The sequence below is a fragment of the Odontesthes bonariensis genome, chromosome 5, assembly GCF_027942865.1.
Source record: "Odontesthes bonariensis isolate fOdoBon6 chromosome 5, fOdoBon6.hap1, whole genome shotgun sequence".
In the NCBI taxonomy this organism is placed as follows: domain Eukaryota; kingdom Metazoa; phylum Chordata; class Actinopteri; order Atheriniformes; family Atherinopsidae; genus Odontesthes; species Odontesthes bonariensis.
Genome location: NC_134510.1, coordinates 28,042,359 through 28,066,383, shown reverse-complemented (window position 1 = coordinate 28,066,383; position 24,025 = coordinate 28,042,359). Strand labels below are relative to the sequence as shown.

At 39.7% G+C, this 24,025-nt stretch overlaps 1 protein-coding gene across 2 annotated transcripts; it reads left to right on the top strand.

Moving 5' to 3' along the window:
• The first annotated feature begins 12,004 nt into the window (after window positions 1–12,004).
• LOC142380253 (meprin A subunit beta-like) lies at window positions 12,005–23,975 on the top strand. Of its 2 annotated transcripts, XM_075465960.1 has the most exons (16): window positions 12,005–12,046; window positions 12,167–12,259; window positions 12,529–12,547; window positions 12,640–12,678; window positions 12,814–12,839; window positions 12,956–13,040; window positions 13,370–13,487; window positions 13,974–14,152; window positions 14,332–14,550; window positions 19,436–19,597; window positions 19,740–19,970; window positions 21,795–22,247; window positions 22,366–22,542; window positions 23,128–23,233; window positions 23,371–23,415; window positions 23,719–23,975. In XM_075465960.1, the coding sequence occupies exons 2-16, from the start codon at window positions 12,194–12,196 to the stop codon at window positions 23,795–23,797; spliced, it is 2,004 nt and encodes a 667-aa protein (XP_075322075.1). In that variant the 5' UTR covers window positions 12,005–12,046; window positions 12,167–12,193; the 3' UTR covers window positions 23,798–23,975. The 2 variants fall into 2 exon arrangements, with proteins under 2 accessions (XP_075322075.1, XP_075322076.1); XM_075465961.1 differs by lacking the exons at window positions 12,005–12,046; window positions 12,167–12,259; window positions 12,814–12,839.
• Window positions 23,976–24,025: the final 50 nt, after the last annotated feature.

Below are 24,025 nucleotides of genomic sequence, written 5' to 3'. Positions count from 1 at the left end.
AAACCAGTATTTTTACTCTTTCTTCCGTGTCTTGACATGTCCTGCCTTCTGTCACAGCTTTGTCTCCCAGTTTCTCCAGAGACATTATTGTTCTTATTCTGGTACTTGTCAATGCATGCCATGAAACTACACCTTAGATGTATCAACACCAAAATCAAATAACTTCTGAAAGAAAAGAAGGACCTTTGTGATTATTAGAAAGATTTAAATGAGTGAAGTCCCCTCAGAGTTCATACTAAAACGTAGCTGTAATAGGAATATGTTACATTTAGCTTTTCATTGAAAACCCGCTTGTTCTGATGCCATTTTGAACCCCATGGGATTTTCTCCAACATAAAAAACATTATTCTATCTCTTATTGCTGTAAATCAAACACACTCCCTTATCCTGCTTATCCTTCCACTGCTGATAGTGCCAGCGTCCAACGTGGAGGGTTAGAGTCCACTGACAATTGGTCAAAGCCATACAAATGCAGGCACACACAATATACATTTGTAATCTGGCTACTTCAAAGCACAAACTGCAAAAACTGCTTCACACAACTGTTTATGAGACAATCTTTACATATTAGCTAAGATTTAGATTGAGATTGATGTTTTTTCAATAAACAGCTTCCATATTACTTGTCATGAGATGTGAACAGCTTCGTCAAAAACATCAATTTACAGGAAGAAAATCTTTGTTACTCTGCAAGATCAAGCCTTTTCTTTGATATTTAAAAATGCTAAATTCAGGGAGACACAGTTAGACTTGCGTCATAGCAGTGAAATGCACATTTGATCAAGTACCACATTCCAGCCTGCTTTATAACCGTTTAGCACGTGTGCGGACAGGAGCACCATTTAGACTGCCTTATCAGTCAGTATGGCCAAAAGGTGTTTTTAAGTACTTGATACCAATGACCACCTTTAAGAGACTGAGACTGATGTCTGCCTCGGTCAAACTCTACAACTAATAACAATGTGGAGGCGGAGACGGTCTCAGACGCAAACAAGATTCTTTGAACAAGACACATCTTGCACACAGTGACACTAATTTGGTCTTGTTTTGATGCAGACAAGAGGCTGTAACTAGACTTTCTGTGCTGGGTTGACAAGCATAGTGGTGCCAGCGATGATAAGAAGATAGATGTACGTCAGTAGCTTGTCACAGTCAGTGCCCTCAGGTTGAGTTGTTTATTCCATCTTGTTGTCTCTTATCATTTGAATGTGATACAATGTCACTTTGAGATGGTTATGACATGTACACTTGGGGGAGAGAACATGTAAAAAAAAAAAAAAAAAAAAGAAGATAGAAAAAGAAACAGAAAAAGAACAATTAAAACTAGCACCCCTGCAAGGAATATGTGAAGACAGGATTTAAAATTTGTTGGACATTGCAACATGGAAAATATTTTACAGATGAACAGTGCACATTTGGAAACTGGAACTGAGGGTAGTATTTAGCATAGTGTTCCAACATAACTGCAGTGGTGGAAGGTAGCCATAGAGTATTTAGTGAAGCATTAGGCGTACAGCATAGAACAAAACTTGCCAGATGGCTACATTGGATGAGGACTGAAACCTGACTGTGAGACTTCATAAAGGTGGGAAAGGGAACAGAAGCACAACTAGACTACTGAACAAGTACCGTTTCAGTGGTTGGAAAGTAGAAAGACCCTTATTACCATTAACAGGTAGCCATATCTTAAATACAGTATATGCTAAGTATAAATCCTTAATTACCCATTTGCAAAGCAAAAATTCACTGGGCAAGTTATTTTGACTGTGTGCAGGATCATCAGTGTTGGTCAAATGCGTCCTCAGACTCTACTTCAGAGCCACCTTCGACAGAATGTATCTAAAAAGAAAACCACAGCTAAAATAAAGTAAGACCCAAAGATCACAAAGCCATTTTAAAGCCCATTCAAACAGATAGGGATCAGGATTTTGGTGTGGGTCTGGTCTGGTGTACCACTATCAGCACAGTAACATGCAGTTGAGTCGAGCTATGGTTACAGCTCACCTGGGCTATTTAACTGGACCACAGTCCTTGTGGGAGTTTACATGCACAGGAAGGGAATTCAGTTATTGACTGCAGTGTGTCTGATGCTGCAATGGAGTGGGCTGTGTTAGAAAATCTTTGAGACATCTCTCTTTTAACTTTCTCTGTAGGTGATCATAAGTAAGTAAGTATAGCTGAATTCACTGCACAGACGTTGTCTTTGAATTACTTGAATGCTTATTTTTGTCAGATGACACTGCACATATGATATCAAAATTTTATCAGAGCACAGTAACAGTCTGAAAATGCTTTCATGATGCATTAGTGATTTTTAGTCACAGGTTTTGCCATCTGACAAAAGAAAGAAGAATATGTGAATGAGCTCCTAAATATTAATATATGCTTACACTTTACTGTTTTAACAAAAAGATGGAACATGTGTGGAGCAACGCGGCCCGTTTGAGATTGGTCGAGCGAGCATGTCAACATGCAGGAGGGATTTGATCCCTAACTGCATTGTCTGGGTGTGTTAGTGTTAAAAGCTCAGTTTCACACAAATTTGGAGAGACTAAATTTTAATTAATTTTAAAAGTCTGGTTTTGGTCAAACATACACAAAATATTTTTTTTATTTTTTTATTTCTCCAGTGGGATGTAGACTTGTCTTAGTTATTGCATGGCAACGTGTTTTAAGGTATAGTAAAGAAGAAGTTTGATTGAATAGCAAAACGTTTGTACACCACAAACACTCCATTAAAAGGTGATTCTGTGGTGTGTTTAAAGAAGTTTGGCAGAAAAGAAAAATGATTTTAAACCCAGATCAAAGTGCTGTTGGCTCCTGATCTGAAGCCAACAGACACAACTGGATTGTTTTCAACTTAAAAAAAAACAGAGACAAAACGCATCCAGCTAAGAATCACTAGTCAACTATGAAGAATGGCTTCTTACCCCTCCCTGGGTGTAGAATCACATGTTGAAGATTTGAGGAAATCTGTCTGATTCGTCCTCCCTAAAACCCCAAAGTTCAGAAAGGTTTTGAGTTGTGAAATGCTTTTATTCAACATATGTGTTTGCACAATTCACAAATATTTACACTTTGGATACTTCCATTTTGATGCTGTTTTATATTTCTTCTTCATTGTATTTCATTGAGAGGTTCTGTCCATTTCATTTGATTCCAGTTATTCTTCGGGTTTCAATTCAACGGTCTGATCCAACAGTGTTGTGATGAGAACATTGACTTGTACAATTTTGAATAACATTTAACTTGGGAAAATATTGAACTACCACTGACTGAAAAAGGACTGACTCCCAGCTGTAATGTGTTAGACCCATGGATGTATTATATTGAGACCACTGTATTGTCTGTGTTAATAGAATATGCTACACTGTCACCCAGTGGTGAAACTGTGACAGAGCAGTCACAGTTTCCATTTCATGACATGTTTTGTACTCTGGTTAAATTACTGTTATTGATTTTCATTCTGCTTGCTTCCTGTTTTATTTTTGTTTTGTATTTACCTACGCTCTTATCTCACATTTGTTTTTTTCTTTTGTTATTTGCCTCACCTGCCATTCATTTTGAAGTAACTTCCTGTGTATGTATATTCCTGGTTTTATTTTTGCCAGATCATTTTGTGTGTTTAGTTTCCCATGGGACTCCTTCCGTTTGATATTGAAGTTCATACAATGTTTCAGATGAAAGTTTGTATATTATACCTTCATTCACAATGTTTTAATTCAACTGTATGAATGAGTGCATGGGTGAAAAAGTAAAAATAAATGTTATTTTGTAAATGATTTTGTTTATTGGAATTAATTCTCATAATAAATTAACATTTTTTCTACCCGAATAGTACACAATGTAACTCAGAGCAGAGTTACTTGTCTAATCCCTCAGCGTTACTTTAACCATGTTTTAAGAGTTAAAGAAGGAACTCTGGCATGGTGTTAATTGTTTAAATATTTTGAAAGTGTTCATTTAACTCTGGAGAGTGTAGAGCTATATAATGTTTATGTTTATGCATTTAGCAGACGCTTTTATCCAAAGCGACTTACTATTGAAAAATATATAACATTACAGCTAATATCAAAGCTAAGAATAAGCTACATAGAAGTCAGACTGTCAGAGGTGAAAGGGGTGACAGTGTAGCGATAGAGTGCAGGCACAGAGGGAAGTACAGAAAGATGAAATGCAGTAGAGGGGGTAGGGGAGTACAGGGTAAGCGCTAGGATAGGAGATGCTCTCTGAAGAGCTGGATCTTCAAGAGTTTCTTGAAGATATTCAGGGACGCCCCTGTTCTGGTAGCGCTCGGTAGGTCATTCTACCATCGTGGACTGCAGACCGCAGATTGGGGCGGAGCTCAACGTTGAGGCACGCCCACGTTGCGTCCCGCTTGACTCCTTTGCGGGCGCCATCTGGTGGCGGAGACAATGCAGCACATTCACAAACAGCAAGCAGCACCGAGTTGCCTAAAATAAGGAAACAATTATAGCTATATACAATTTATATATATATATAAATATGAAACAATTATAATAATATATATTAGATAGATAATTATATATATATATATAAAACAATTGTAATTATATATATATTTGATAATCATATATATGAAACAATTATAATTATATATATTAGATAGATAGATCTTCTCTTTCTTTTGTTCCTGTCCATAATTTTATCCATACAATTATAATTATATGTATTATTTAATTATATATATGAAACAATTATATATATTAAATAGATAATTATATAAATAAAACAATTTTAATTATAGATAGATAGATCTTCTTTTTTCTTCCTGTGCATAATTTGATCCATCTGCCTATATCTAAAACAAAGTTTTTTATAGCTTTTCCCCAGAACAGACACAAAAACATACACCAGAGATTGTCTGTACATCTCACGAACCATGTACATGTCATGAATTGCAGAGGACTGGACCCAAATGCAGACGTTGAAAGTTAGCGCTGAGTTTCTCAGTCGTCTCCGTGGTGTAAGATAATAACTAAGCTAATAACTAAGAACACAGTGTATCGTCACAGAGAGCATAGCATATTATAAAATTAAAAAAATGTTACTTCCTTCCTTGTCTGTCACAAATATTGCAAAATAGCACATTAAAACAAAAGAAAAACCTTGCTTACTTCCATTTTGCAAACTGCAATATTCTTCTTCACCAATTCTTCCAATCTCTGTCCACGAGTTTTGGGAGTTTACGTGGTCACTGGGCTGTTTCACTGCAGTTTCATACAAGCATGGTGTAGACACTGCTAGACGACAATCCTGTGACGACCGGAGTGACCGAGTTGTGACATAAGTCTTTGCGAGAGCATTCAAGTAGACGGGAGCCGTTCCATTAAGGACTCTGTAGGCTAACATCAGTGACTTGAATTTGATGCGGGCGGCTAAGGGTAGCCAGTGGAGTTCAATGAACAGAGGGGTGACGTGTGCTCTTTAGGCTGATCGAAGACCAGACGCGCCATCGCGTTCTGGACCATCTGCAGCGGTTTCACAGCACAGGCTGGGAGACCAGTTAGGAGTGAGTTGCAGTAGTCAAGCCGGGAGATGACCATGGCCTGCCTCAGGAGCTGGGTGGCGTGTTGGGTTAGGTATGGCCTGATCTTTCTTGTGTTTAGCAATGCAAAGCGGCATAATTGATCAACGGAGGTAACATGATCTTTGAAGGTTAGTTGGTCATCAATCATGACACCCAAGTTTCTAGCTACCTTTGATGGAGCAAGAGATAGGGATTCAGTTTGGATGCAGATGATGTGGTGCATGGTTGGTTTGACTGGAAAGACGAGCAGTTCGGTTTTAAAGAGGTTCAGTTGGAGGTGATGGGCTTTCATCCATTTTAATATGTCAGAGAGACAGTGCCACTTGTGCTGAGACCGTGTGGTCGTCAGGTGGGAATGACAGATGGAGCTGGGTATCGTCAGCATAACTTTGGTATGAGAAGCCATGTGATCGGATGATCTGGCTCAGTGAGGTGGTGTATATGGCAAAGAGAAGAGGTCCCAGTACTGAACCTTGGGGGACCCCTGTGGCGAGGTGGTGCGCTGCAGAAGTGTGACCAAGCCAGGACACTTTGAATGATCGACCAGTGAGGTACGATTCGAACCAGGAGTGTGCTCTCCCTGTGATGCCCATGCTGGAGAGTATGGACAGAAAGATACAATGGTTGACAGTGTCAAATGCAGCCGATAGGTCAAGCAGGATGAGTATTGATGATTTAGCTGTCGCTCTGGCTTCTTTTAAGGCTTCTGTCACAGCCAACAGAGTTTCAGTGGAGTGTACACTTTTAAAACCATATTGGTTTGGATCAAGGAGGTTGTGTTGTGAGAGGTAATCAGTGACCTGCTTAAAGACCGCCCTTTCAGTGGTTTTAATAAACCCTGAAAAAGTGTTGAAATGAACTCTGTGGGAGTTAATTCAACACTGGTCTTTTTGCTGTTTGGTTAGTTATCAGCTTTTTCACCTATCTTTTCGGATTTTTGTTTGGACTTTTTAAAAGGTAAAAACTCCTATTTCCAGTCTGCTTTTTGTTCCACTTCTTCCTGACAAATGACCCAGCTTGGACCCAAACAACGAAATCTCCGGCATAGAAAGAACAGATTCAAGAAAGCCACGTGCAGAAATTGGGTGAGGAGGATAACAGATACAAAAACTGAAAGACAGCAGGAAACATCTGAAAACATTTTAAAAACATCCACTGCCTCCATACAGTCTTAACTAGATTAAATGATTACAAACAATAAAGCAAGATGACAAGTGTAAATATGCATAGAGCAACAAAGTACGCACAAACTCTGGAAATAAATTAAATTTATAGGTTTTTAATGTGAAAGTAGCTTATTGTGACACAATGCAACTTTTCATCATTAAATGACTAATGCCTTGTGGTTCTGTTAATTAAAAAGAGGGCAAAAGAGAAAGTAAGGTGAAGTAGGTGGATTGTGGAGTTTAGAAAGTTAAAAAACATGAATGCATTGACAAAAGAGTGGATAATTAACCAGTGCTTTATGAACATTCTGTTACATCAAACAGGTTAAGTAAGCAGTGACCCGGGTAGTCCAATGAACACTTCAAGGCAACTGCAAAACTGTGTGAGAGCAACACACATAAGACACATTTATGCACTGATTTGTAAAACTAAGCACAAGTGACATAGTCCCACTTAAAGACCTTTGGTGATCGTAAAAAGAATGTGTTTGTGTTTTTGTCTGCACTCCTGTTGCTTAAAGTAGGTGTGGCTCAGTCATGATTTTATCACAGTACAATAATGAACTGCAAAAATAGTCTAAAGATAAGTAATTTTTCTTGTTTTAAAACTTTACGTGCACTCCTTTGCTTGAAGAAGTATTATGGATTTAAAATCAAGTAACAGAATATTCAGACATCTATACATCAAGGAACCATGAGGGTTTTGTTCAATTTGGGATTTAAAAGAAATTAAATCTCAAGTCGAAGTTTCAGCAACACTGTCGCCACATCCAGTACTTTCAATAGAATATAACAACTTTTTTTATAGTGCATCATACACTGAATTAAATACCCATTGGTCCAGTTAGTCATACTAAACTGTCTTTTACTTAACATCTTTCACTTTGTAAAAACTATACATAAATTGTTGTGGTTTTTTTAGCGCTTTTATCTGTCGGACCCACAGCTTTAATAAAGTTAAGTCAAAATCAACAGAACATAGGTGTTAAACTCAATATCGAACAAGTTTTTTTTTTTTAAATGAAAATACATTACATTTACATTTATTAATCTAGCAGATCTTTTAACTCAAACAGACAAACACGCGAGGAAACATTGAAGTGTCAGTGCAAAACTCTGGAAACCTGTCTGGCATGTCCCTCGTAACTGGCAGTGATTTTTGAGAAGAGTACATATTATAACTAAGAAAATCTGCTCTTTCACCATACAGTGTAGCTCAATAATTCATACTATCTCGATACCAATTCCGAACTTCAATGAATCTGCCTTTATTTCCAGTCCTAAAAATATTTTCCCTTTGCTCAACAGGAAATGTCATTCTGTACAGCTCCCCTGGTGTGAATCTCTGCGTGACTTTACAGCATGCAGCTACCTACTAAGCTGTCTTACAGGAAGTTTGCATTTCTTTGTCATATGATGAACAATGCGGATAATCCAGAGTAGACTAAGAGGACACTTTGTACTGTCTTCTAGTAACCTGTGACTGGCTTTAAAATAGAACCTGTAATAAGTTTTTATATTTACATTCATTTAGTAAATCACTACCTGTGCACTAACTTTGACTAAAAACAACTCAGTTTTGATTAGTTCATACAAATCCCTTTTCACTTTCTTTTGATAGAAATCATATGTCCAAAGCTTTTATGTCTGTATCAACTGACATCGCTCTTTCGTGAGGACATTGTTTGACATTTTGGGAAAAATCAAGCTTCCTTCATTATGTGTACCACTTTTAGCAATATTTATTTACTAAGAATATACTGCAAGTGGCATGTTAGATTACCTAGCCTCCCCAGAGATGTGCATTAACTGCAAATTGTTATCTATGTCCTCATCTAAAGCCTAATCTGTTTCAGTCACATGCACGATAAGGGACGTAACACTTCAACGACCAAAGTTGTGACCCCACACAGTCATATCAAATGCTCAATGAGCTCATATCAGCAGCTGAGTATCAGCCATCTGTCAGAGTTTTCATCACAACCAATTCAGGTCTGTTGTGGCGTTAAACAACAATAGCTGCAGTTTCTGAAGTTGACAGTTTCATAGGTGTAGAAAGAATGTGTTTATCCTGAGAGCAGCTGTGACGTATGTTGTTGACTTGTCCAGGGCTGATCTGCAATCTTTCTAAGCTCACATCTGCGAATGTGATCCCACCTGAAAACTGAACATAGTCCTTTATTATGTTTTGTGTTGGACACCAATGAAGCAGAAAAGTAGGAATTAAGTTTCACGTCATCAGACTTTTCCATCAGTGATCAAGCAAAAACATTGTTTTAAAAAAAAAAAAAATCTGAATTCAATTTAGTGTCTTTTTATTTCATGGGTATATAAACCAGACCAGAGTTTTTTCAAAGTAACAAAGATTATGATTATACTTTTATGTAAGAAGCAAAGTGCAAATTAGTTGGTTGACAGATGTGTTTGATGAGTGTACAAGGAAACTTTGTTCCATAGAATGTGGAAAAGCGGGTGTTACCGAACCAGCATTTTGTCTTATGTTAAGAAAGAAAGAAGGAGAACACTTTTATCATCATGTCACTCTCATATCATTAGTTATTGTCTAGTTTCTTGTGACTTTTTATTTTTGAATGTGATGACAGATTCTTAAAGGTATTTGAGACGTGAGAATGACACGTGAAAATGAGACAAAAATGAGGGGCTCTACTGTGACGCAGTTAGATGAACATTTAGGTAACTGGAATGCACAATCGTCTGCGAATCGGCTTGCTTGTAGTGTAAAAGCGCTTTGAGGTCAACCAGACCAGAAAAGCACTATATAACTACAGTCCATTTACCATCCATCCATCCATCCATCCATCATCTTCCGCTGGTCCGGGGATCGGGTCGCGGGGGCAGCAGCTTGAGCAAAGAGACCCAGACGTCCCTGTCCCCGGCCTCTTCCTCCAGCTCTTCTGGGGGGACCCCGAGGCGTTCCCAGGCCAGCCGAGAAACATAGTCTCTCCAACGTGTCCTGGGTCTTCCCCGGGGCCTCCTCCCAGTGGGACGGGCCCGGAACACCTCACCGGGGAGGCGTCCAGGAGGCATTCTCACTAGATGCCCGAGCCACCTCATCTGACTCCTCTCGATGCGGAGGAGCAGCGGTTCTATTCCGAGCCCCTCCGAGCTTCTCACCCTATCTCTAAGGGAGAGCCCAGACACCCTGCGGAGGAAACTCATTTCGGCCGCTTGTATTCGCGATCTCGTTCTTTCGGTCACTACCCACAGCTCGTGACCATAGGTGAGGATAGGAACATAGATTGACCGGTAAATTGAGAGCTTTGCCTTCTGGCTCAGCTCCTTCTTCACCACGACGGGCCGGTGCAGAGCCCGCATCACTGCAGACGCCGCACCGATCCGTCTGTCAATCTCCTGCTCCATTCGTCCCTCACTCGTGAACAAGACCCCGAGATACTTGAACTCCTCCACTTGGGGAAGGATCTCATTCCCGACCCGGAGAGAGCATTCCACCCTTTTCCGGCCGAGGACCATGGTCTCGGATTTGGAGGTGCCGATTCTCATCCCAGCCGCTTCACACTCGGCTGCAAACCGCTCCAGTGAGAGCTGAAGGTCACGGCCTGAGGACGCCAAAAGAACCAAATCGTCCGCAAAAAGCAGAGACCCGATTCTGAGGTCGCCAAACCGGACCCCCATTTACCATGTATCAGTGAATTTATTAAGCATAGCAACACCAAAGTTACACCAAATAAACTTCAACACAAGACTACATGACAGTTGATGAAGACATCAGAATAAGAGCAGTTGGCAACAAGGCCCTCAACAAAAATTATACTCAATTATACTTAACTTAAATTATACTAGGACATATCAAAATGTTTTTTCAAATACAGTATTTAAATTTTGACGTGCGATTTGTTTGTGGCACCAAAAGAGACGGTAAAACGATCAATTCTTTATCGACCTGAAGGGAAATGTGTGCGTCTTGCCCATATGCACGCTTTGACTTGCCTAAGATATTCTGCAGGTTTTGAAACATTTGATAGGGCTGTCAGCTTCGCAGTTAGAACATTTTCAGCACAGAAAAGTTACAAATATTCAGCCCAGGTTGAAATTTTAAGAATATTTTGAGAACAGGTGTATCTAAAGACTACAAAAAAGGATCTGATCAAGAGAAATATAGCTCTGGTGTCAAGAAATGTGAAATATTAGACTTAAAAGATTTGATGTCTTTATTGATTTATTCAAAGTATTACATTCAATGTAACTTAAGTTCCAGTAAAATAACTGTAAAGCTAACAAGTTTTCACTGTACCATGAAATGAAGTAAATCAAAGGTAAATATTTCTTCCATGCCGAAGCGAGGTGCTATAATGTTATTATTCTTCATCGTGTAGAAAAGATATAACACGGAAATTCTTTGAGATTCTTAGAAAGAGTGGAAAACATCTTTGCAAATTGGGTTTGAGCATATGAAATGTGTACACAGTGTGCAAAACTGTATCTTGTGTGCAGTGCACAATTTTAGTTATTCAACTTGGACATTTTTGTTAATATGTGTCCATAAGATAAATGTTTATTCTCATAGCTAGAAAAATGGAGCATTCCAGAATCAGAAACAGTTTTATTGCCAAGTAGGTTTACGTATACAAGGAATTTGTTGTGGTGTGCTAGAGCTTTGTTTTACGGATAGTTAAATAAAAACAATAAAAAAGAACAGGAAGCAAAAGTGAAAAAATGGAACAAGTATGTACAGGTATTGGTACAGGTATTGTGTAGACAGTCTGTGGAGGAGATAGTACACATTAATGTAATGTGTAGAGGGTGGTGGGGGGTCAGTGTCAGTGGGGGTCTCTGCTCTTGTTTATGAGGCCAGCTGCAGAGGGGAAGAAACTGTTTCACCCTGACACCCCTCTTAAACTGATCTGATACATTTTTTTGAAGCCTAAATACAATATGTCTTAACTGTGCTGTTATCTCTTTCATGAATCATGTATAGAATTAACAATATAGTGTACTACAGAGAATAAACAGCCTTTCTTTATTATTTCTATCAATAATATACAGTTTTTTTCCCCCCACAGTAATCAAAATGACTAAACCCGTGAACTTTGTGTGATCTGGCTGGAATGGAACGACTGAAAACTTTTAAAGATCATATCTCAGATGTCTGACAATGACAAAGTCAAGTCTTTTATCTCAGAAACCATACTGACAATTGTTAATGTATATGACATAACTTCAGACAATGGCTATGACTCTGACAATTTGAAACCTGTTTGGTTACCTTTGGTTTTACTGCTTCCGTCCTATTACAGTAAAACCTCTCATTTGCAGTTGAGGATCAGACAGTTACAGAAGGGGGACGAAGGTAAGCAAAGATGATGGACAAATTAAACTTCGTTGATCTTTCTTGAATGAATTAAACTGTAATTTTTATTGCATTTCAGTATTTAAATATTTGAATTAATTTAATTGCTCTTCATTAAAGCCCTGATTTATTGCTTGATTCACCACCATGATGAAAGGCTACATTTTTCTCCTGGTGAACTTGGCAGTTTCATCGGTATTCTCAATGAACACCGTAAGATTTTACTTATTGTTGTTTCTAATGAAATATCGGATTTCTAGCCATCTTATTTTCAGTCTAAGAAACAAATCTATGAAATAAGAGCAGCATGATTTAAAAGCTTTGAGGAATGACGAAGTGATTATTTTCAACACGGCAATGATTTTAATGTGAAATTTGGAAACTTTACACTATAAGGCCATATCTGAAATAATAATGATTACGTGTGAATTATTTATTTTTACCAAAGTTCATTCATGTTACTGTTTTACGTTTTATTACAGACTGAACCAGACATAGTGGGTAAGCTATTTGATTTTATTTATTTGATTGTATTTAATGAAATTTCTTTAACTTAATCAGTGTATAAGTTGGCATCTCATCTATTTGTATAGATATGGGTGAAGAGAAGACCATTGCAGAGGCAAACAAAGGTAATTATCTTCATATCATTTTGTTGTACTTATTGTGGATTGTTTTTTTTACAAGCTTCACTTTTGACCCTGCACCTTTAATTACATAATAATGAGTTCTTTATTAAAATCGTGAACTTCCATGTTACATCCTAGGTTTGTTAGATGATGACATTCTGGAGGTAAATTAAGTATTTCTTTAGTCAAACTCTTAAAATGTGTCATTAACACATAAGTATCCATATATTTGTCTCATCTAACCCATGAACCTCACATAACTCATATTTGTATGTTTCAGCCTCCAAACATTCAGAGGAGTAGCATTGTTGATGGGAACAACTTGTGGACATCCCCCGTCCCATATGTCTTGGACAGCGGCCTTGGTAAATACTTTAAAAAGTTATCTGTCTTTTTTTGATCAGGACATTGCTTAAGTAATGGTTACGGTTACGGTTAGGCGGGATGCTGCTGACAGTCATGTACAACTAGTTGGGAAAAAAAAAGAGGAAACAGGATCAGGTTCAGGAGGAAACGCAAACATTTTTTGCCCCATCCTATTGCACATACTCAACAGCCGCACCCTCTCACCACTCAGCTTAGCGTGTATACACAGTTTGTGAAGGAAGTAAATCAGCAGAGATTAACCTATACACTGATTTAATTAAAGTTTGAGTTTGTTTGTTTCTAAAATTATTTTCGTGATCAACGGAAGAAATGAATGCCAAAGGAGTCATCCTGAGAGCCTTCGAGCAGTTCAGGCTGAAGACATGCATTGACTTCAAACCATGGGACTCCGAGGATTATTACATTTCTTTCCAAAAAAGAGATGGGTACGTATTTAGTTTTACTTAATTTTAACAAAGTACCATTCATATAAACACAGCTTCTCATTTTATCAGTTAGACAAAACCCAAAAGTAAATACATGTCAGTTTTTTATTAAATGAGGAGATTATCATTTCATTATGGCCAAGTGGGACGTCATTAAACTATGGCCCAGATAGCTATGACATTACTTTGAATTTTATATTTGGATGGAAAATTGAATTTTTGTAAAGGGGTGTGTCATATGGTTTAAGACTGAAAGCAAGAGATTGGACAATCATTGGACATTTTTGTTGTACTGCAGTTTGTTAATAGATGTGACTCTGACACAGAAAATACACTTAGCAGACTGCACTACATAGTTAAATACTAGATGAATTAAAAATGGAAACTTCTAAAGCAGAACAGTTTAAGCATCGGTTTGCCTGAAAAGCAGTGCAGCATGATTACAGAAAGTTATTATTGTACTGATCAGTGCCTTTTCCATTTTAGGTGTTTTTCATTCATTGGGAGAACACAGCCCAACGGACAGGTCGTCTCCATTGGGAGATTCTGTGATTCCATTGACACCGCTGAGCATGAGATTCTTCATGCACTTGGCTTCTACCATGAACAGTCCAGATATGACAGAGACGAATTTGTCACAATTGTGTTGGACAATGTCTTAGAAGGTTTCACACTGTCATTATAACATTTTCTTTTTTGAGTCAAGATTTACACTATCTACACAAATCAACAAGTTACTAAATACATTTTACAAAGTTTTTACAAATCAACAATAAATGAATCATTTTGTTATAAATTGTCACTTTTCTGTAATTGATGCTTAGCTTTTACGTGTGTCATCTAGGTAAAGAGCACAATTTCAGAAAGGTCGGCAATGATGAAAGCACCACCCATGGAGTCCCATACGACTACTGGTCAGTGATGCATTACAGCAAAAATGCATTCACGAATGGAAACAGCGCAACAATTATCACCAAAGATCCGAAATTCCAGGACGTGATTGGTCAAAATCTGGAAATTAGTAATAGGGATGTTCAGGAACTGAATCTTCTCTACAAATGCAGTAAGTGCCAACACGATTATTTATTTAATATTGCTGGTTTAATTCAGTAATAGCAATGTGCTATAATTCTGAGAAAAGTAGTAATCCTAAAAAACGTATAAACTTTAGAGATACTTGTTCCTTTCCACCTCCAAACTCTTTTTCTGTCTTAGGAGCTCTACTTATGTATGAGGGTCTAAAAATATCATCGACAAAACTTTCCGAGTGGAAATATTTTCCATCCAGCTGTTTGTCATCTCACAGTTGAATTACTCCTGCATGTACACACACCTCAGCGTCTCAGTGACTATATGTTAGGCAGACCACAGTTGCGGAGCTAAGTTACCTAATAGCTGAGATATTTCTGTTACCAGCATACCAATTGTTTGACTGTCAGATTGGTTGAATAGGATCATTTTTTTGAGGAGTGAGGGAAAAATCAAAACTAGCCAAACAGACATGAATGTGCTCCCGATTAAAGGTGATAGAGAATGGTTGAATGGGGCATTAATCCTTGTTCTGTGACGTGATATGTAGCCCAAAAAAAATTGGTTGGGTCTGTAATGGCTCAGAACCTCCCTAAAAGGCTCTCTGAAACAGCTATGTTACTATGCTGGGTTTAGAATGCGTCGTTTGCCCTTATTGGCATCGTTTCAGAGCTTATCTGGCAACCTCATTATGAAATGCAGGTAGGCGTTGGCGCTATTCGGTTGCCGTTGCTTGATTGGCTGCCCTTGCTCTCACTGAAAACAGAGCTATAGAGTAATACACTGACTGAAAAGAAAGCTCATTCCCTTTAGATGAACAAGCCAGAGCTAACGTGCAATTCTTACAACAGGAATATGGCACAACACACATTTAAAACAAAATAAAATGAGATACTTACAGGCTGTACTGATTGCTGGGGTTGATTTTGTTCAGAATCAGAATCAGAATTCGTTTTATTGAACACTGTTCACTAACAATGGCTGCGGCGTAAGGTGCAAACATGTAACATAGGATATAATAATAAAAAATAAAGAATAAAAATATATGAATATAAAATGTACAAGGTGTGTACAACAATACACAGTATCCAATATACAGAGCATCAACAGTGCAGCTTCATTAGTGCAATTTTAATGATGGTAAAGTGACTGGGGCAGGTTATGAGGTGATTATGAAGTGTTCATAAGTCCAACTGCAAGGGGGAAAAAACTGTTTTTGTGACGGGAGGTTCTGGTCCGAATGGACTGAAGCCTCCTGCCCGAGGGGAGTGGTGCAAATAGTCCATGAAGGGTCAGCTGTGATCCGACCTGCTCGCCCCTAGAGTTTAGATTCTCTGCCCGCACCCGAGCCCGAACTTGAACCGATATTTCCCGCCACTATTCTCGGGTCTGACCGGACCAGGCGTGATCAAGCTTCTTTTTTTTTTTTTAAATCCCAAAACTAGCCAGGCTGGCGCGGTCCGTCCTCTGCATTCCAGCGAGCAGCAGCAGTGAGCGCGTCTTCAGCGCAGCGGGACGAACCATTGAGCAGAGACGGACGGCTCTAAAACCTTTACTGTATCATCATTGTTATTTTAAGTCTCTTCATTCGGATCCATGTACGCTACGATCCAATCACGAATAATAGGCCGTAAGGTGAACCCCGTTTTCGTTTAGGCTCGCTCCGTGCTCTCCGAATTACATGCCCGTTCGCTGATAAAAATGACAAAGTTATTTTGCACATATAAAAAAAGTTTCGCGTCACAGAATCCTGTACTTTTTTTAAACCGAGACGTTTTCTGAAGAAATATTTTCCGCAGGGCTGAATGACGATTTTGACGTCACAAGACACCACGTGACCGCGCTGGACCAATCACGTTGCCGATTTACGACAACAAACTGGAAAAATGACAACCTGCCAGGTGCTGTCAAATCTAACCTACAGAAAGGAATCTCGCAAAATATCATTTTAAAGTGAACATAAAATAATAATTATCAACGATAATGCTCATTCATGTATTTCTGAATTGAGCCAAATAAATTCGAAATAGTGCTTTATTTACAGCACGAAGCACAATTATGCAAGTGACCTTTCATGTTGTCATTTTGATCAATTAATGGAATTCCAATAATTATTGATAACCATCCACGTGTTTGTAACGTGGGCTAAATTGATTCCAAACAGTGCTTTATTTGTAGTACAAACAACTATTGTGCAAGTGGATGATAAGGTTACCTTTTCATGTTGTCATTTTTTATTAATGAATGGAAATAATTCTAATTATCAATGATAAAGACCATTCAGGTATTCATTTACTGATGTATTCACTAATAACTATACAACACATAACAAAATCAAAACAAGTAGGGCATACACATCAACCGGCATGTACATCAACCGGCATAAACTTATATACATATATACAAATGGAATAGAATAGAGGTAAAAAAAAACACGCGCGCACACACACACACACTATTCCCCCCTGTCAGTGTCAGGGCAGCTGTCATCTTCTTTATCCTCTGTTTCCTTTGTGGTGTTTGAACAGCTGGAACACCTGCACAAGTCTGTACAACAGAGTCCTGCAGAGAAACAGGAGCATCTCTTTGTCTCACAGGCACTCCCTCTGCAACCACAGTGTATGACATGTAAAACAGGGGCTGGATTTCTTGTCATCCATGTCACTTCAAGATTTCCATCTTCCAGATGCCAACCATGTCCAGTGGGAGATGGAGCGCCAATCTTTTTCTTTACACATGACCTCATTATTTTAGCCTGATAATTTGCCCTTTTGCAGTGCTGGTGGAGGGCATCACTTGTTGGGGGGATAGATAATTCTGGCAAGGCTGATGATGCCATACAGAAAGCTTTGTACCTAGCCTCATTGATGTTTTCTGCGGTTGGCTGATCGTACAAATGGCATACATATTTGCAAAGTAATGCAAATGTAGATTGGTCCAAGTTAAATTCAGTCCCCACATTTCTGAAAGCCTTCAGGTAGACATCTTTCTCGCATGCCACAGCAAATGTCTTCTTTTTGCCTTGTGGAGTCACACCCAGTGAATGTATGGATCCCAATCAAGGCTGAACACACACTGGCTCCGAGAGCTGATGACACCTTGGTAATGTCCATTATGCGTGTTCTGTTGCCCGTCCCTGTGAAAAAGTACAAGCTGCATGGCAAATCTTTCTGCAGACTCACAGCAATGACTGCTACATCAGTGTCAGGGCTCTTAATAATGACAGTCTTATGTTCCTGTGCAGCATGTTGTGCATGCAAAAACAACAGTGTCACATTCTTCGTGGTCACGCTGCAGGTCTTCCACAGCATGAACAGACTGCACACCTTCCAGTACAGTCACACAGTGACATTGGTGTTGATGTGCTATGTACAAGCTGAGGTTTCTTCCCACTGCTGTAAGATCAGCATGTGGCCACGCATCGTATAAGAACTCAGCAAGTGCTTCTTTATTTGTTCCTTCTGATTCCTTCCATTCCACCTTGTGCAGGTGAAATTTCCTCATGAAATTTCCTCATGCTTAACAGAAGATATGTGCATGTAACAAATCTTTCGGTCGAAATTTCGTCTTCTTCGGTACTGCTGGATGATCGCGCTGCCACTGCGGTGCTGTTTGTTTACAAGCTCAGCTGACATACCAGCTATCCGATTCGTCCATTCTGATGACGTCTCAACCGTGGCACCTCTCGCGAGCCAAACTGTTATTACGCCTGCCGAAAATGTACATACGCCTTGCCAGGCACTAGTTATTCCTTTAAACGTTGCGAACTAAAAAAGTACTGTGTTCTGAGCGGCGAAACTTTTTTTTAAACCTCAACATAACTCAATCTTTTTATGAGCTGAAGCGTGTTTGGTACGGAGAGCGTGGAACAAGCCTGGTGTTCTGAAGGATTTTCGAGGTTCACCTTACAGCCTATAAACACACATTTAGGCTATACATGTCGCCCTTGTTGCATTGTTCATCAAGATAATTGTTAACAAATGTCTGTGGTTCACTTCAAACAACTCAAAATTGTAGTTGACAACGTCAGCTATTACGGCCAAATATTAAGAAATGGTCGGGTTTAAAGCGGTCTCGGGCTCATAATTACAGTTAATGTGCCGGGCCGGGTCGGGCTCGGACACAATGTGCACGGGCTCGGAAAGGGTCGGTTTGATTTTTTAGGCCCGATCTAAGCTCTACTCGCCCCATAGTCCTGGAGACGTGCAGGTCATGGATAGATGGGAGGCTGCAGCCGATCACCTTCTCAGCGGAGCGCACAACTCGCTGCAGTCTATGTCTGTCCCTGTCGGAACTGACCCTCTACTGAGCAAAATTCCGACTGAAGCCTGCTCGGAATCGTGCAAGGTTTGTGAAACTGTACTCCGTGAAATGCGCAGCGCAAAGAAAAAGTCGGCGGCTGTATGTACTGGGGATGCTGTTAAAAATGAATAAAAGCCATTGATCGCGAACATTGCTTTCCGGGATCATAGTCCGCTTTCACAGCCTTGGAAGGCTCACCAGTTCCTGTTTCTTGCCGAAGGGGCGTGTCTGAAACGGGTTGGCTTTGGATTTGGGTGTGGGGGGGGGTGATTGCTGAAAAAGTGACGTCACTTTTTCACAAAAACGGATTGGCACTTTTTCTGGGGGATATTCAAAAAAGGGGGAGTACTTGAAACAGAGGTTCTGACACTTGCTGGCACTTCGTGTGTACTCCCCACAGCGGGGAGACTCAGAACTAACATCAAAAACGTGAAAAAGATGATTTTGATTCTCTATCCCCTTTAAGTGGATGCTGCATTTCATAGAGTCGTGTGATGGAGGTTGTTAAGGTGTGCCTTTGTACCTTTTTGCAATGACAACATGGTCAGGAGTGTAAACAATACTATGCGTATTTTTCAACAGATTTAAAATCTTGTTTTCTGGATTTATCTTCACAGACTCAACCATTGCCTTTATGACGTACTGTGGCTTTTCTAATGGAATCATGTGCCAAATGAGCCGCTGTTCACAGAGGGGAAATACCTGGGAAGTGGTACAACAAGTTTCCGGGGGTCCGAGCTCTGACCACACCCACCTACCCAGTGGAAATAGTGATCATGGTAGGGTATCAGATTTTTTTAAATGAAGAATTAAAATTTTTTATTATTAAATAATGCTTGGTCAAATCATTGTTACATGTAAACTGCTATCTAATAAAACCAGGAATACACCATGACATAGTTTCGGACCTCATCATTCTAGGTCAAGACACAGGTTACTTCATGCACGTTAGCACAGCATCAGGTCAGGAAGGAGACTCAGCCCGACTGGAGACCCAGATGATGAATCCCAAAAGGGGGTGTAATGTCCAGTGCCTCCAGTTCTACTATTACAATAGTGGGAATGAGTCAGATGAACTTAACATCTGGATCAGAGAGTTTCAAGATGATCAAGACTCCAGTGGAACCCTCCGCCTCATGGGACAGATCACTGGTAATGTCAGAGTACTTAACCCATTGGCGCCTAAAGCACCTGCAAAAAAGGCTGCTCAATGCCTAAGCCAGTTTTTAGAAAAGGTCCCCAATGCCTGAGGGTTTTTTGAACTAAAAACAATTCATTGAAGACACCTAAGAAAAATTTAAAAAATTTTCGCTGGCTGGATTGTATTACTTTTTTTTTTAATCAATGTTGGACATTTGGTTCATGTAGTTTTGCTTTATGATTCAGGATAATACCCAATGCTGCTATTTATTATACTACTATTACTATACTGTTACTATACTATAACTAAATCATAATCATAATATCAGCAATAATAATGAATGATAAAAAAAAACCTGCAATATATCTTGCATTGTGCAGTTATACTGTAAACTTCAGTGACACGACTTCTAAAACATCAATTGCCGCTTTCGGACTGTAGGAACCTTTGGCAGTTCTAATAACCTTTTAATCCGCGGGGCCGTTTTCTCCCGTGTTCGTACAGGAACTCGGGGCTTTCTCCCTTAGTTCCTATAACTATTTAGCTCCTTCTCCGAGGTCGGGTCTTTTCATAGTTCTTATAGAACTAATCTGACGGAGGTGTGTGGTGGTCGGTAGCTACGCCCCATGTCATGCTATCACGGCTGAAATGTTTCCTCATACGACACAGACACAACCGGTGGGTGTATAATAAGTTAAACTTACACTGGTCTCATTTGTCTGCAGCGCTCTGCTCTCCTTTCTTCCTTCATGAAATAAAAAAGTATCTCCTGACTCTCTCTGTGAGCTCTTCCAGCCTCGATATTAGACGCCTGATGTGATTGTCCATGATTAATATCACCATCATGCAGACCATGAACACAGTGGCCTCCCCGCTCTCCATATTAGCTTCTTGGTGGTGTTTTTTCAACTCTCCTTACTTTTACCGTTTTGTTTTGTGTTTGAATGTAGCGCTAAACGGCTAACGGCTAACACGTCACTGAAGCAGACTGCTGCGCGCGGCGCATCAGTCCCTATCAGGTCCCGACTCATGTGCGAATGCAGACTGAAACAGTTCCGCTGGGGAAGAATAGTTATCAGAACGAAATTCGAGGAGGGTAGTTCTGATAACTACTTTCTTAGAACGGTCTGTCCGAAAGCGGCTATAGTTGTCATACTGCAGTAATTCGCACCGGGCTCTCTTTTTTTTACATAAGGGCAACGCCACTCAAATAAGAATGAGAAGTCGTCAGAATGCAGCGCAAGAATAAATAATTACATCATGTCGAAACGATCTCGTGCCATCACTCGGGCTACATTTGTCTGATACAGCCACTTGCTCTGCCTCCAGTAATCCCGGCGAGTTGGTAGTTTGATTATTCCAAAAGTTAGGCAGAGACCGATGAAAGATTTCATCTCCTGCTTTGACACGGGGCTCCACTTCGAGTTGGATGGTGTGTGGCCGCGCCAACTCCACATCACTTCCATCGCTGTCACAGTATGTCTCGTTAACCGCAGCCATTGTAGCCGAGCTGTCAAATTAGCTACAAACGCACTATTGCAGAACAGGCTAATCGAAAACACCCACCTCATGTGTATTTGAACCAATTATTGTGCATTACATGCTGCATGCGTCTTGAAAATAATGATAAATGAACAATGTTGCGCTACGCAACAACCGGCGTTAGGGACAATGTTGCGCTACGCAACAACCGGCGCGAGGGGCAATGTTGCGCTAAGCAACATCCGGCGTCAATGGGTTAAGACAGATGAACTGTGAATGTTTGTGACGATGTAATAGTCTGTGGCAAGTAATATTCAAATAGTGAAACAGTCCTTCAAAAATCCTCCCTCTAGGTGCACTAACATCTCACTGGAAGCTCCAGCATGTTTCTCTGAATGCCATCAAGCAGTTCCAGGTGGTGTTTGAGGTTCGGAAAGGAGCAGGAAGCTCTACAGGGGGCTTCTCAATTGATGACATCAATCTTTCTGAGACCGAGTGTCCACATCTGACCCTGCAGATAGATGACTTTGAGAAACTTCTGAACACGAGTGCTGATGGAACCAGAATATACAGCCCACGGCAGTATTCCAATGAGGGCTATGCATTCCGGATAGCGACTATACTCCGTCAGACGTTTTTTGGAGTGTTTGTTCAAATCCTCTCAGGTGACAACGATGACCAGCTTGAGTTTCCCTGTCTTCAAAGACAAATGACTTTCCAAATGCTAGATCAGAACCCGAACATTCAACTGCAGATGTCAAAGCAAAGAAGTTTCACCACTGATGAAACTCAGCTCACCTCCAGTGGTAAGTTTACAAGAACAAATGAAAATGCCAAAAAAGTCAAAGAAAACTCTTTTAAGAATGTGTAATAATAGTTCAAATTGTCATTAACCTCTATTTCATAAATGTTTTATATAAACAGGCAACTCATTTTGGGACAATCCTCGTGAGACTGGAAGTGAACTATTTCTAGATGAGAATAATCAGGTAGTCTATGGTGGACCTCTGATCGGTAATAGTCGATTTCTGGACATGGACACAGTGAAATCCAGAGATTTCCTAAAAGGAGGAAGTGCCATTTTCATGTTCAACTTTCAAGGCAGGTTGAATGTTTTTCACAGCTAAAATTAGATATGCACCTGGATTTCAAATTTGAACAATTCTTGACATACTTTTCACATTAGAAATGGACCCTGCCAGTTTTGATCAATGTTAAATGAGACATAGATTACAGTGGGTGCTAAGCTGGCAGGTTGTGTGGTGATAAAGGATGTGAGCATGATCACGTTAGATTTGACGCCGTCATTATATATCCAATCAAAGATAATGAGGAAAATAAAATTTCAGCCGAGGTGGAGTACCCGGGGTTAATACCCCAGGTATAAATCAATATTTATGGGGCATAAACCCAAAAAGCAGTACTTGGCAGTCACTGCAGTCTGACCTTACAGTAATGCAGTAGGAAAGAAGAAGTAACTAAACTTCATTGGTTACTACATTGTACAACACAACACCTCTGGGACTCTAGATTGTCATTTTGTGTCTTTCACAGTAGAGGCATAATGGGAGGGTATGGGACATAGAATGGTGATTGCTTAAAACATCCCTGAAACATTTAAATCACTCAACAACAAATTTAAATTTACTCTGTTTTGTGTTTCTAAAATTCTTGCATTGTTAACAGATCTCACTCCAGTAGTTAATGGAAGTACTCTACCATGTCCTAAAGGGAGACCAGTGAATGTTATACAGCCTCCCACAAATCTGAATGAAAGCCCATGCTCAACACGGTAGGACAAAATAAAAATCAATATAGTATTTTTAGTATAACAACAGTTCTACTTCGAACAAAGCTTGAAAAGATGTTGCAATCTGCTCTGAAATTGGATTTCAGTATTTTTGTCAAATAATATTGTGACTTTTACAGGATCTCAACCACCACCGTTAAACCTCCAACAACAACAGATGACAGGTATGTCCGTCTTTTGCTCATGTATTTTACACTTGCAAAAATTGTTGTAGTAATGCAAAGAAATGTAGACATATGACTTTTAATGCAACGGAGTGCATCAGCATTCCACAAAAAATCTTTTACTGAGCTGCATACGGTGGACACACCCATATACACACGGTTGGATACATTACAGAACCCCTGACATGACAACGTTACACGGTGGTGTACTATTCACCACAGCTCGTAGACACAGCTTGTGGGTATAGTGGGACATTTTCCATGTATTATTTGAATTAATCTATCGATTTCATTCTGCCGTAGTATTTTTGGCCTCTCTCCTGGAATGGTGGCCTCTCCTGTCTTCACTGTCCTGCTCGTACTGATGCTCTTGGCAGCTTGATGTGCACAAAAGTCTCTTGACTTTATTCCTCTCTGATGTTTTCTAAGTTTTCCCAAATTTGATCAAAAGAGAAAGTCTACAGTGAGCAGAGAATTTTGGTCGGAAATAAATGGGCATGACTGAAAAAGTCAGAGCTCTTTGCCAAATTGAGTTACCAACATGCTTACAGCTAAGTCTGATATATGTTTTACATTTGGTGGCGGGACCATATATACCATATATATCTGT